This window comes from Thunnus thynnus, chromosome 16 (genome assembly GCF_963924715.1).
Source record: "Thunnus thynnus chromosome 16, fThuThy2.1, whole genome shotgun sequence".
NCBI classification, from domain to species: domain Eukaryota; kingdom Metazoa; phylum Chordata; class Actinopteri; order Scombriformes; family Scombridae; genus Thunnus; species Thunnus thynnus.
Window position 1 is genome coordinate 6,774,390 of NC_089532.1, and position 12,720 is coordinate 6,787,109.

The 12,720-nt window shown below is 40.5% G+C and overlaps 1 protein-coding gene across 5 annotated transcripts in view; it reads right to left on the bottom strand.

Annotated features, from left to right (window-relative positions):
- capn3a (calpain 3a, (p94)) overlaps positions 1–12,078 on the bottom strand; it is a 16,566-nt gene extending 4,488 nt beyond the window's left edge. The window contains exons 1-19 of one of the 5 annotated variants that reach the window (XM_067614722.1): positions 11,253–12,078; positions 10,687–10,756; positions 9,552–9,670; positions 9,194–9,327; positions 8,505–8,673; positions 8,063–8,146; positions 7,728–7,822; positions 7,544–7,621; positions 6,550–6,710; positions 6,085–6,254; positions 5,768–5,779; positions 5,303–5,511; positions 3,857–3,893; positions 3,393–3,470; positions 3,205–3,262; positions 2,887–2,960; positions 1,702–1,770; positions 1,465–1,543; positions 728–844 (exon numbers count right to left, since the gene is read on the bottom strand). In XM_067614722.1, coding sequence (XP_067470823.1) covers positions 728–844; positions 1,465–1,543; positions 1,702–1,770; positions 2,887–2,960; positions 3,205–3,262; positions 3,393–3,470; positions 3,857–3,893; positions 5,303–5,511; positions 5,768–5,779; positions 6,085–6,254; positions 6,550–6,710; positions 7,544–7,621; positions 7,728–7,822; positions 8,063–8,146; positions 8,505–8,673; positions 9,194–9,327; positions 9,552–9,670; positions 10,687–10,756; positions 11,253–11,504 — 2,065 coding nt within the window. In that variant the 5' untranslated portion in view covers positions 11,505–12,078. Of the gene's footprint in view, positions 1–727; positions 845–1,464; positions 1,544–1,701; positions 1,771–2,886; positions 2,961–3,204; positions 3,263–3,392; positions 3,471–3,856; positions 3,894–5,302; positions 5,512–5,767; positions 5,780–6,072; positions 6,255–6,549; positions 6,711–7,543; positions 7,622–7,727; positions 7,823–8,062; positions 8,147–8,504; positions 8,674–9,193; positions 9,328–9,551; positions 9,671–10,686; positions 10,757–11,252 lie in introns of all 5 variants that reach the window. The other 4 variants (XM_067614720.1, XM_067614723.1, XM_067614721.1 and 1 more) reach the window with 4 other exon arrangements.
- Positions 12,079–12,720: the final 642 nt, after the last annotated feature.

The following is a 12,720-nucleotide window of genomic DNA, read 5'->3' on the forward strand; positions in this document are numbered from 1 at the left end:
GCTTGGCTGTAACTGTATGAGTCAAAAATTCACACATAATGGAATAAAAAAAATGAATAAATGTGTGATGTTTGTTTGTGAAAGAGCTGCTTCAGTCTTTAACACTCAGATACTGTTCACATTCTGACCCTTCACAGTTTGTCCTTATAATGAGTCTCTATACCAAACTTCTGAACCACAACTCTATTATTTATCGATAAATACCTCATTAGTCATTAATAAACTAGTGATTAATCCTTATTTCAGCTTTCAGAGAGCAGAGTATACTTGAGGTTTTACACTTTAGGTTTATGGAGAAAAAACATTATGGTTGTATGTTACATAAAATAGGAGAACATAACAACCATCATGATTTCACTGAATGTTACTGAATGTGAAGAAAGCAACATTTTTGAATAAATACGGGTCAAATTGAACCTGAAACACCTTCTGCAGTATCTACAAAAATGTGAATCAGCTGTACAAAATTTTTAAAAAAAGTTACAGTCAGTTCTGGGTAACTTTAAGAAAACTTATAACATTTCAGGCTAAAAAAAAAGGTGTATTAGGGTGTTTTTACTGCTCTCAAATGTATAAATAGGTCAAATTTGACCTGAACACTACTGTATGTTAAATAAGTGATGACAGGCTGGAGGAGTCATTTTAAAATCTCCTCTATCACCTTCAGTATGTCAGGTGATGCTCTACTTATTCTCAGTACGGTGATGTGTTTCAGGCACTGACTTACTGAACATGGCTTCAAGCCGAACCAGACAGCTGATGAAGCTGTCGAAGTCGATGTTCATGTTCTCGTTGGCGTAGCGCATGGTGATGATGTCATACAGCTGGTTGTTGAGACGGAAGCCTGAGCGGGACATAAGACACATGACTGTACAGTGACAAGAACATTTAAAGGATGAGTTCAAGCTGTAAATTCATCTGCAGCACATTCCTACAGTCTACAAAGAGCAAGTTTACATTAAAACCCAGGAAAATAAATGACCTTTTAAAGGTCATGAGGTAACATAAGGTCATGACCGATGAACTGCCATCAAGACTATGTCTAATATTTCAGAGATCAGATACAGACTGATGCTTGCTTTCCAAATTAAAAATACAGAACATTGGCATCAAACATCTTTTTTTTAGCAGTTTAATCAAATTTAAAGTCAGATCTGTTTTTTCAGTGTGTGCAGAAGTGTTTTTTTCAGGTTTTGTGATACATTAACTTTAAAGGATCAGTTCACCCAAATCACAAAAAACCAAACAAAAAGAAATGTTTGGCCGTTCAAATAGTTTTTGCTTTATAAGTTTTTCCAGACACACAGTCCTGGTTACTCTGAATAAAACAAAACTCAATTCTCCTCCATTATATTCAGGCAGCAGGAGAAATCTGAGATGTAAGTGAAAAAACCCCCAAGTGTTTTTGTAATTTGGTTGAACTGACCCTTTAAGGTTTTCTAATTCTTCTGTCGGTGTTATTACCTGCGTCGTTGACAGCATTCCTCATCTCGTAGCTGTTGATACTACCAGACTGGTCTGCGTTATAGTGCTTAAAGATTCCCTGGAAGAGAGCATTTGTGCATTTGATGTGTCGACAACAACCCTGATGAGAGCGAGTCGCTCGTCTTTAAAGATTAAGTTCGACATCAATGAGAAAGTGAGAAAGTGATGACGCTATCATGAAAACATAAAGAGAGAGAAGGGAACCTGCAGTCCCACCTGCCACTGTTTGATCTTATTCCACAGATGTCTGAACTCCTGAAGATTGAGTCTGCCTGTCCCATCCATCTGAAACGAAGCAGTTAAGACCGAAATAATGTGCGTATCAAGGAGCGTCAGTACTGCTCTATTAGAATAAAACATTATTTCAGTTAGAAACATTTTAAAAATCCCCTCCAGACATGTTTTAAGATATATATATATAAAAATACTCTGCTTTGAATAATAATTTCTGTCTTGTAATGTTTTTGCACAAAGTCCTTAAAATGACTGAAGCTGCAACAGTTAGTCGATCAACAGAGATTTATTTCTGGTAACAGATTAATTGTTTTGAGTCACATTTTGAGTTAAATTTTCTGGTTGCAGCTTCTACAATGTAAATATTTTCTGGTTTCTTAAGTCCTTTATGGCAGTAAAATGGATATCTTTGGATTGTGGACCGTTGGTCGGGAGAAGACAAGACATTTTAGGTTACATCTTAGACCAAAAGACTAATCGATTAATCGAGAAAACAATGAACAGCTTTAGTTGTGGCTCTAAATATAAACATTTCCTCCTTCTCCCTCGGTAAAAAATCCAGAACATATGAATATATGCAAATATCTCTTAAACTTTAAGTTTAAATGTTGGGCACGAGATGTCTCCTATTTTACTGAAACATGATTGGCTCCAAATTAGTTGTGATGTCACAAATCATGCTCGTAGGGTACATGACTTTTGAAAACAGCCTCCCAGTGTCAAACTCTGCAAATACATCATTCTGCACAGTGAAGCTCAAACATCCAACTGAAGGAACGAGAAGAAAAACACATTTTTTAGTGGAGGGAGAATTTCAGTGTCACATTTGAACAGCAAAATAATGTTATGTTTTGTGTGTGTCTGAGAATTACATCACTAACGTACAATACATCAATTAGGCAGACAAATAGGCGCTGTAAAATATTAAAGTTAATTATTCTAATTAAACTCCATTTGCGAGGAGTAAACAAACACTTTGGGTAAGACCACAGGAGGTCACGGGGAAATAGCACACTCGATACTGAGAAAATGAAAGAAAGACATGTCTCTGTGTTTGTGGGGTGAAATGAGGCCTAGACTACGTGAGCTTCCATCACAGACCCTGCCATGGGTCTCGGCAGGTTGTGCCTCCTACAGACAACACAGCCAGCCCGATGCACTCGATACAAAGGATACGTCCATCAGAGCAATCATGCTCCTGCAGCTCTCCAGGCTGAAGCCCTCTGTGTTCAGGTCCTTATCTGGAGGGAACAAAAGGACAGAGAGAGAGAGCTGTAAAAGATTTAGAGGTAAATAAGTAAAGGATAATGTACAGCGAGTGGGTCGTTATTATGAGATGAACCCTGGCAGGGTATGCAGGACCGTGACGCGAAGCATGACCCTGAATCACCCCTTACAGTATAAATGAAGGGTGGTGACCCAGTCTAAAGCTGAGGACTGACATGGAAAAACTGGTAACAGGTCAGTTTATTAGAGGGGACTCACGTTTAGTGATCACTCTGTTGAGAACGTTTTTCAGTTCGTTGGCTGTGATTTCCATGTCCTGCAAGAGTTATTGTAAAATTCAGAATGAGACATTATGACGCCAGTATAAACCATCAACACAGTCGATGATTAGCAGCTACAACAATTAGGAGAGAAGGGAAAACTATAAAATCTCTGTCTGTACTCACTTCGCCGGCTATCTCCTGAAAAATGGTCCGGAACTGCTGGTCCTCCTCGCTCTCTTCCCCCGCCGAGGCCGGCGCCGGCTGAGGCGTCATGGAGCCGCAAAGTAGAAGGAGATGAAGAGACAAGAGGAGGAAGAAAATGTAAAAGGAAAAATGCGGAGATCAAGTTTGTGAAGAGGTGTCACATGCATATAAGCTGCATAAATTAGGAATTTTATATTATTTAGCATTAAGAATAATGATGCTGGGTGAACATATGGAAGGAATAACTTTAATATTTTGATGTGACATGGACACTGGTTGGCAACATGGTGCAGAATACTGCATTGTTTTGTGCATATAAATGCATCTTGGTTTCAAGAAAATGAAAAACTAAAGATGTATTAGTAGCTTCTCTCAGAGAAATGTTCAGACACTTCTAACATTGTAAGTCCACAAACTCTGGAAAGGAAAGGAAGGAGACTTACCACTGGATGATCGGCCTCAATCCTGTTCTCTATCTCCCTGGGTGAAGACGAATAAACATTAGTCACCATGGTGACAACAACATCTCATCTGGACCATAACTTATCTGTTTACTACAGCCAACCATGTTATTTTCATCAGATTGTTATATACTATTATATAAATAGTCAAGTTTAGCTTTATCACACCGTTTCTGAAGGCTTAAATACTCACATACTCACATAACACCATTCCACAAAGATTTAAAGAAGCTGTGAATAAAATGTGTTAGTTTAGTACCACCTGATGCCTCTTCTAGTATTTTCTCCTCATTTTTTCTTATATTGGGCAATCTTGGTCATAGTAAGTGTCATCTCCTTGATTTTATAAGGTTTAATATCAACCTGTAGTTGGTTGTGTGCAGCTGTTTAGACAAATCTAGGTCAAAACCAACAGAATCAGATGGGAGGGGTTCACAACACTCATCTGGTGTTTAACGTATTTTAATCCTAATGGCATTGAATTCATATTATTTGCAAAAAATGACCCGTGTGAGATCGAAAGCCAAGTTTTGTAATTCAAAGCCCATCACAGGGGCCTGTTTTACTGCACATCCATCACAGCCTGATTCACAGCCAGGTCCTGGTCCGTCAGAGTTCAGGCCGGCTCCGCATGCTGTCTGGTCCTCCAGGGCAGCAGTTGGATGTTTGTTGAGGTTGGAGTATGCAGTATTGAATATTTTTGAAAGTTTACCAGTGCATGCCCAAATCTGAAGTCGCTTGTCCTAAAAAAGATTCCATAACAGCTTCGAACTGGGGCCGATTTCTTCGAGCTCTACAAATCAAATCTCCGTTAAAATGGTTTGTTCTTGTTGGTTTTTGTCCCACCCATCAAGCCCCACCCGACAAATCCCACCCCAATCACAAACAAACAAACCTGCACTGTGAATGTCTAATATACCATTAAACTTGCTATTTTCTAGGTTAAATAAATCCTGTTGCTGTTAATTTACATATCAACAAGTAGGGCTGGGTATTGTCTGAAACTGATCTATAATAGTTTTATGCAGGTTTTTATATTTTAAGTATTTGTCAAGGCTCTAAAATGTTTCTTTTGGAGTACAACTGTAAAATATTAAAACTTGACTAGAAATTTCGACTTGACTTGATGATTCTGCAAACAGAATCAGGTCATATTCCATTTATTTATAATAAGAAATGCATTAAAACTACAAACAACCTCTTGATATCGATACAGCTAAAACCTCTCAATATCCTCTGATGGTATTGATTTGTGTTGTTCTTCAATACCCAGCCCTACTAAGAAACAGGATCAACATCAGCTGAATTAAATACATACTAACAAACATATCTGTATTATTCTAACAGGGGAAAACTGTGCATCCATTCCCTCCTCACGCAGCCCAGCTCGCCCCCTGCAGGCCACCCTGAGCGCCCTCACCCACTCACTCTGAGGTGTTCCTCTTTTCAGAGAAGACTCGCAGGATGAACTCTCCCTCCTGGTGCGGCTCGTACGTGGAGGGAACGATGACGTACTCTCCGGGGCTCAGGCAGAAACGCTGGGTGACCTCACGCAGGTTGATGTAGGACTTGCAGCGAGCCTTGGAGGAGTTGAACAGGAAGAAGTCCTTCTGCATGTGCTGCTTGTTACCGTGCATCTGGGAGAAGAGGAGGGAGGAGAAGTGACTAAGTGTTAGAAACGTAGGATGGAAACGGGCTTAAAAGTCACACAAATGCACAAAAACACACACACAAAACTAAAGATGAGGAATTCAGAAAGTTTACTCAAGTATAAAACTATATTAAAGAACTCATTAAAAGTTAATAATCACACTTGGAAGACAAATGATGTAGAGTGCGATTAACTTGCAAACTGGTGCTCCACTGTGGGAGTTTCTTTCACGCCGTCCTTACCTCCTTTGGCACCTGTGGGCAGACAGAGTAGACATTAGTGTTTGTGTCAAATGGGGTGTTAATTAAAACCAAAATTTTTATTATGGTGTGAAATTTACAAGAACAAATAACAAGATGAAATAGCAATTTCAAAAATCTACTTTTTCCCAGTTTTGACCAGGAGAATTATGGGATTTACTAGAAAGAAAACATGTTTGAAAGTTTTCTGACTTTTCAGTATAAAGCATCTGAATAAGCAAGTTTAAACAAACATTGAGAATTCAGTGAAAATACTGTCCAACAATCTCTGAATGATGAATGAAAACCGAACAGGACACCTCATAAATGGCAAATCCGATGGTGAAGAGGTTGGCTCCCATCTTGCGCTCTTTCCGCCTGTTCTTCTGCATCAGCGCCACCACGAAGGTGCAGCCCGCTTCGTTGTCCTCAGGATCATCATCCTCCTCCAGCAAACGAAGGCGGTACTGAGGGTTGGTCCAGAAGGTGTCTGCAAGACATTTAGGAGGTTTTTACAGGTGTGATTTTTGTCCTTTTCATACTTAAAAAAAATTTGAGACTTAATTTCTCAATTTCAAGCGTTTTCATGCTTTGTTTTCTAATTTATGTGCTCTTAAACACCTGACTTTTTTTTGTATAAGTATCTGTATAAAGAGCAGCAGTCCAAAACAACATAGCCATCAGAATTGATACCATATTTAAAGCCAGCACAGTTCTCCTGTTTCTGGGGTCACAAATGTCTGAGAAAGGAATATACTGTTGTGTGAATCTTTACAGTAATATACCTGGGTAGTTCCTGCAGCCTCCAGCAGAGCAGCCTCTCACCCAGCGGCCCTCGTTCACAGAAACAGTCCACTTGTGGATCTTGTCATCCTCCAGGGCATTAGGGGTGAGGTTACAGATCTCGATCTTGGTGTAGTTCTTCTTGAAGTCCTCGAATGACATCCTGTACGGGCACAAAAAAGACCAAGACAGGATGGATACCTGGCTAAAATCTCTACAGCTGACGTCATTTGATTCCCTTTAAAGTTACTATAAGGAACTTTCATTTTGTGTTGATTTAGTGGCTCCTATGGACAAAAGTGATATTGTTTTCCTGGAATAAAGACTGCATTTCCCATGAGCACCACCGCCTCGTGTCGTAAAGATCTTGGCTAGCATTTGTTTTGGAAGCGAGTGAAAGACAGATGCTAGCTTGCTCTTTCTCTGTTTCTGTCATCTTTTTTAAAATGAGTTGGGACGCCAACAACAAGTCTAACTTTACTTTTAACATCATCAAACAACAAGAAATGTCCTCCCCTTGTCCTAATAACGTCTTTGTACTCACTCATGCTACAATGCAACATTTAATGTAAACATAGGCTCTTCCAGCCGGCGTGCTGTAAATCGTTCCATCAGATTTTGCGGGGAATCCGACCTGGTGGCAGGCATTTAGAATAACTATATAGAAATAGCCCATTTTCTCGCTGATGGTCTCATTTGTTTATGTAGGTCATATAGAGGCATCAGAGGCATCATAAGACGGTTTTATAACCAGTTAAAAGTTCCTTGTAGTAACTTTAAATATCAATAAAACTCTTGCTTTCCTCATAATGTCAGCAAACACACTCACACAGGCGTTAATCAAGAGTTTTAACTGTTGGAGCTTGAAATATTTAATACCAATGTCATGTATTATTTGGAGATTCTTACTGCTTTCTATTAATTTCTATTCAAATCATGTAAACATGAGATCAACATATTCCAGCTATAATATTACAGTATAAATATGCCACTTACCAGAACTCTCCATCCTCAGCACTCTGATGCTGTAGCTTCTCTTTTTCAGTCTTTGACAGTGTGGTCCACTCCTTAGAGCTTTGGGAAACAGGAGAAAAAAATGTGGAATCACCAAAAGCTGATCAAAAGACAGTAAAATTGGAAATCAAAAACTTTGGGGTGAAGTTGGTTAAAAACTCCTTACTTGTCACTCCAGGGACCGTTCCACTCCACCTGACCCCACGGGTTCCTCAGTCGCACCAGACGAACTTTAGACTCCTTGTGCTGAGAAGATTTACACTGTTGAAAATTTGGAATATTTCAGATTCTCACATTTAATCTCATATTGTTTTCACGTAATTTGCTGTTTTGGACACATTAATGTGACCCCCAGTGTGAATTGTCTTACTAACACTCTCCTTGTTACTGTGCTGTTGTCCTGCTCCACCATTTGTCCTGCAGCTCTGCAGAGCCACAGAGTTGAAACAATTACAAAAAACTACACTCAGTATTGTCATCTTGCTCAGTGGCCTGCTTTACCTCCTCCACTGCCGTCACAGAGTAGGCGTGACCCTTCACGAGTCCCGTCACAGTACGCGTCTCAAAGCGAGCTGGAACCAGAGACTGCAGATACACAAAACACATAACAGACCATGATGAACCAAAAAAAGAGACAAGATTTAAAGAGAGAAATAAGTAAACACATCCAGCATTTTAGTTGAAGTACAGGTGTTAATTAGCAAATAAACCTGATATGCAGATAATACCATCAGTCTAAATCAATTTGCATAACAATAATTCTGAATGAGCAACATAACACCATCTGAAAATCTTGCTTTTGCTGACATCCAGTGGCTGAAGCTCTCACTTTACTGCTGTGCAGGCTGTGTTCAATGCACCATGACATTACTTTAGGTGCAGTTACAGATGCAAAATACTTCACGTGTTAAAGCTCTCAACCTCTGTATCATGTCTCACTCACATCAATGGAGCATCCCATGAGGGAGCCTCTCTCCAGAGCTTTCTTCATGATCTTGTAGAGCTCTTTGGGAGCTTCCTTCATCTCGTAGAACTCAGTGACTCCACCGGTGAAATCTTCCATGGCCTCAGTGGTGTTTCCACCCTTCAGGGCCTCATAGGAGCCATGTAGCCTGGACACAGACAGGGGAGAGCATTTCAACTTCAACTGAATTGTCACCTTGCAGTCAGGTAAAACACCAAACACAGACTTGAACACAAAACATAATAAATACATAAAACATGTAAAGACATGCTAAAAAAAACAAAACAAGCTCACATAAAACGATAAACATAAAATTTTGACTTACATTACATCCAACACAACTGATTTAGATAGCCCCAATCTTAATACTTTCTTAGACAAAGTCAGATTTCACAAGACTGCAGCACACAAAACCTACAGGAACCAAGAAAGAAATCAATTCTAAAACTATAGGGGAAATGTCTAACATCTACTGATTTGTGTAGCTGAAAAATATTAGGTCATTAATTTACAAACCAATACAGAAAAATAGAAAGGTGGTGTGGTACCCAATTGTTGTCATTCCAGTAAGTGTTTCAAGAAAGGTTCGACCTGTCCTTGATATGCAGTCAAAGGTAAACAATCAGTATAAAACCTCTTCTGTTCTTCTCTATGTGCTCAGTACTCACTTGGCGTAGGCCTTCTCCAGCAGGGCGCTCCAGAACTCGTTCCTCTCGGCAGACTTAGTGAAGACCAGCTGGTTGTTGAAGGTTGGGATGCGGTCGTCAATGACGACATCAACCCAGTCGCCATAGCGCCAGAACTGGAGGACACAAGGAGGTCAGGGAGGAGAAACAATGCTAAGGATCAAGGAAGAGAAGCTGACGACATCCCTATAACTTTTACACACTTTACACATTTGAATCAAAGGATCTTCATCAGGATTATTTCTCGATACGTGAGTAATGTTATAAATCCGCTAGTGAGGAATGAAGGAATGACTGAATGTAAGACTATGTGGAAATACATTAGATGGTTTTTTCTGACCTGGAAGTGGAAGATGCCGGCGTAGCCCTCTGAGAAGCTTTGCTCCTGGGGAACAACTCGATAGAGAAGCTTCTCATTTAAGGTGAGACAGGCGATGGCAGCCAGCAACCAGCAGTCACCTGAACACAGAAAGTCCTTTCACTCAACTCCCCTCGATTAGATGTTAATGTCTTTTAAGAGTCACAGATTATACATAAAAATAGTAACCTCAGGAGGAGTGATTTCATCTGATACATAAATTCTGCCTTTTTCAGATTCCTACTGCGTGGGTGTAATTGGAAAATTTACCACTTGTCCTTCACTCAACCAGAAGATAAATACCTAGATGAAGAACTTGTACCTTGACAAGTGTGATTTCCCTAAAACAAAGACTGAGAGCAACTTCTCTGATGGACATATTTTGTTTTGCTGGAGGAAAAGACCACTACTGAGTGCTGACGTTTGTGTTTTCTGATTGTCCAGGTGTGTCACAGGGTGTTAGCTGCTGGGCTGGGAACAATGTAAGTTTTTCAACGGGGAATGGTTAACAGTGTCTGCCAGGACCTTTGTGCTTTTGGTCCCCTTTATTTGCAGCCTGAACTGAACAACAATGAGAAGTGCTGCTGGTTGGATTCCCTTCCAAAAGAGTAAGCAGAATATGGGGAGGCCGCTGCAGGCAGAGAGGCCGTGTGCGGGGGATTGATGGGATATTTGCTATCCTGTGATCCCCGAGCTGCCTGAATACAAACTGTGACTGAATGTTGAATACACCCAGAGTGATTCCATATAGAAAACACAGCTATACCCTTTCCCCAACCTGCCATGTATACTTCTGCTTCTGCTACTTCCAAAATGATGTTCAACAACTGCCAAAATAATTTCATGCACCACTGAACAACGACAAATGGCTGTTTCTGATCTGGAAGGGGAGGAAGATGCTAGCATTTTAAGCTTCTAAAAGGTAGATTTCCTCCCATTTTTTGCGCCACAGAAATCTTGTCCTATTAATTTTAACTCTCCAAGAGCAACCAAAAATAAAACCTTCGAGTTCATCCTGAATCCTTAACGTCACTATGAAACTTCACAGAATGAAAAACACTGTGATGCTGTGATGGTATCACTGTGCCAAAAATGTAAAAAAAGAGGCATAATTTACCAAGATCTCCCTGGCAGATGTCTGTCCTACTGGCTCCTCCAACAATGAACTGAGGGTTCTCACAGATTTCCTGCAGACAATAATAAACACAAAGAGGAGTTAAGGATCAATCTCATATCTGCTAGTAAGGACTGAGGTTGCTGTGTGAAGTCCACTGAGATAAACTTGTGATTCTGGGTTGTATAAGTAAACATAACATGACTCCATCTGAGGCGGATACCAATTGGGGCAAAGTTACAGTTGTTTCCAAATAGGTAAGTGATAAACATTCATTACAGTAAGAGCTTTCAATTTGACTCCGATCTATCCACGTAGGACTTGCTGGGAGAATTTTAATCCCAGAGGTGCCTCTGTTGACCATCTGCATCTCCAGGTAAAATCCCGCAGCAGCAGTTAGTTTTCATCATAATATAATCCCTCATTAGGATGGAAAAAATGCTGTTATTTCCATGCAGGTTTGATGTTGCTGTGTACCAAAAAAATTACGTCCCACCTCCCACATGCGTGATCCATCCCCTCTTTATTTAAATTTGTGATCAACGTGTCCGGTATAAACCCCATCATACCTTGGGCCTCTTCCAGACGATGTTCTTGACCTTGTTGGACTTATGTCCGAGCTCCTTGAAGCCCAAAGACTCCACAGTGGCCGGGAAAGAGTCATCCTCAAACAGGTTCTTCCTCTGAAGGCACTCCTGTCTCAGGGTGTTGAAGTCCTGGCAGTTGAAGCGGAGGGGCTTGTTCAGAGACCCTTCCCCGTCTCTTCTCTCTCGTTCCCGGATCAACCGGTCGCAGAAAAAGCCAGACGGTGTATAGGGCATCTCGTCTCAGCTGACTTTTTTTTTTTTTTTGAAAAAACTGGCTTTTGCCACTTGTACTAAAGTCTTACAAGCCTAAAAACCCTGGCATAAATCCAAACAGCTAATGTCTGATTGGCTCTTTCTTTGTGTGACGTCCCCCTCCCCTTCGTCACAGAGCAGTTGCAAAAGCTTGGTGTGAAAGAGACATTCGCTCCACATGCATTCACCTTGCATTACCATGCACATACACACACACATACGCACAGAAACTCACATCACACAGATGTATATTTGTTGCGTTCCGATTGGCCGAACTGAACAATGATCTTCCCCTGGCTGTGGTGCTCCAGTGCCATCATTGTTGGGTGACACAAAGGCCAGCGGGCTGCGCCAGAGGGCATGTAAAGAGTGGTCGGTAGATGCCCTGCCTCAGCAGAAGGCATTCAACCCCTTTAAACCTATTCTCAATGGAGCTCAATATTGAGCAGTCTCAGCATAACTAGAGCAGGCTAACGCTATGTAGAGGAGTATCATCCATTTTTAGCACCAATCAGAAAAGTACAACTTCGATCCAGTGTTTTGGGTATTGTTAAACAGCACAGACGATCACCAATACACTGCCAATGTACGGTATATGTTTGCAGTGGATCATCTTGTCTTAAAGAGCCGTTAACACTAAAAGAATCTTTGGTCGGATATGCTGCTTCAGAGGTGTTTTTTACTTTCAGACAAGAAAAATACTCTGGCGGAAAAACACTGAAAAAGATAAAATTAGAAAAAGATAAACGTAAAGAAACGCTGAATATTTGCACAGCATTATTAGCCTTCAAGAGCAGTTATCAGTCTTACCACTATCTAGTCTAATAAGTTATTAAACAAGGATGCTTCTCTGTTAAGCAGCAGACAGCTATAAAACAAAAAGCGCCAGGTGGACACTGACATCAAATTCTTGCTTTTAGAATAACTTTCTAATGCACTTCTTGGTTGTCCTTTACATAGCAGTTCCCTAACAAATCATTTTTGGGAAACAACATGTTACAACGTCAGGGTGTTTTGGCTCTGAACCTTATACCCTCTGCCATTTCCTTGTAATGTTTCATAAAGGAATTGAGCTTATTCTAGCATTTCCTATTGTACTACTTATGTAAACAAACATCTGGAAACACAGGAAGAGGTCAGGTCACAGACCACAGCAGCACAACACCACTGAGCAAACTGCATGCTAGTTAGTAGCTTA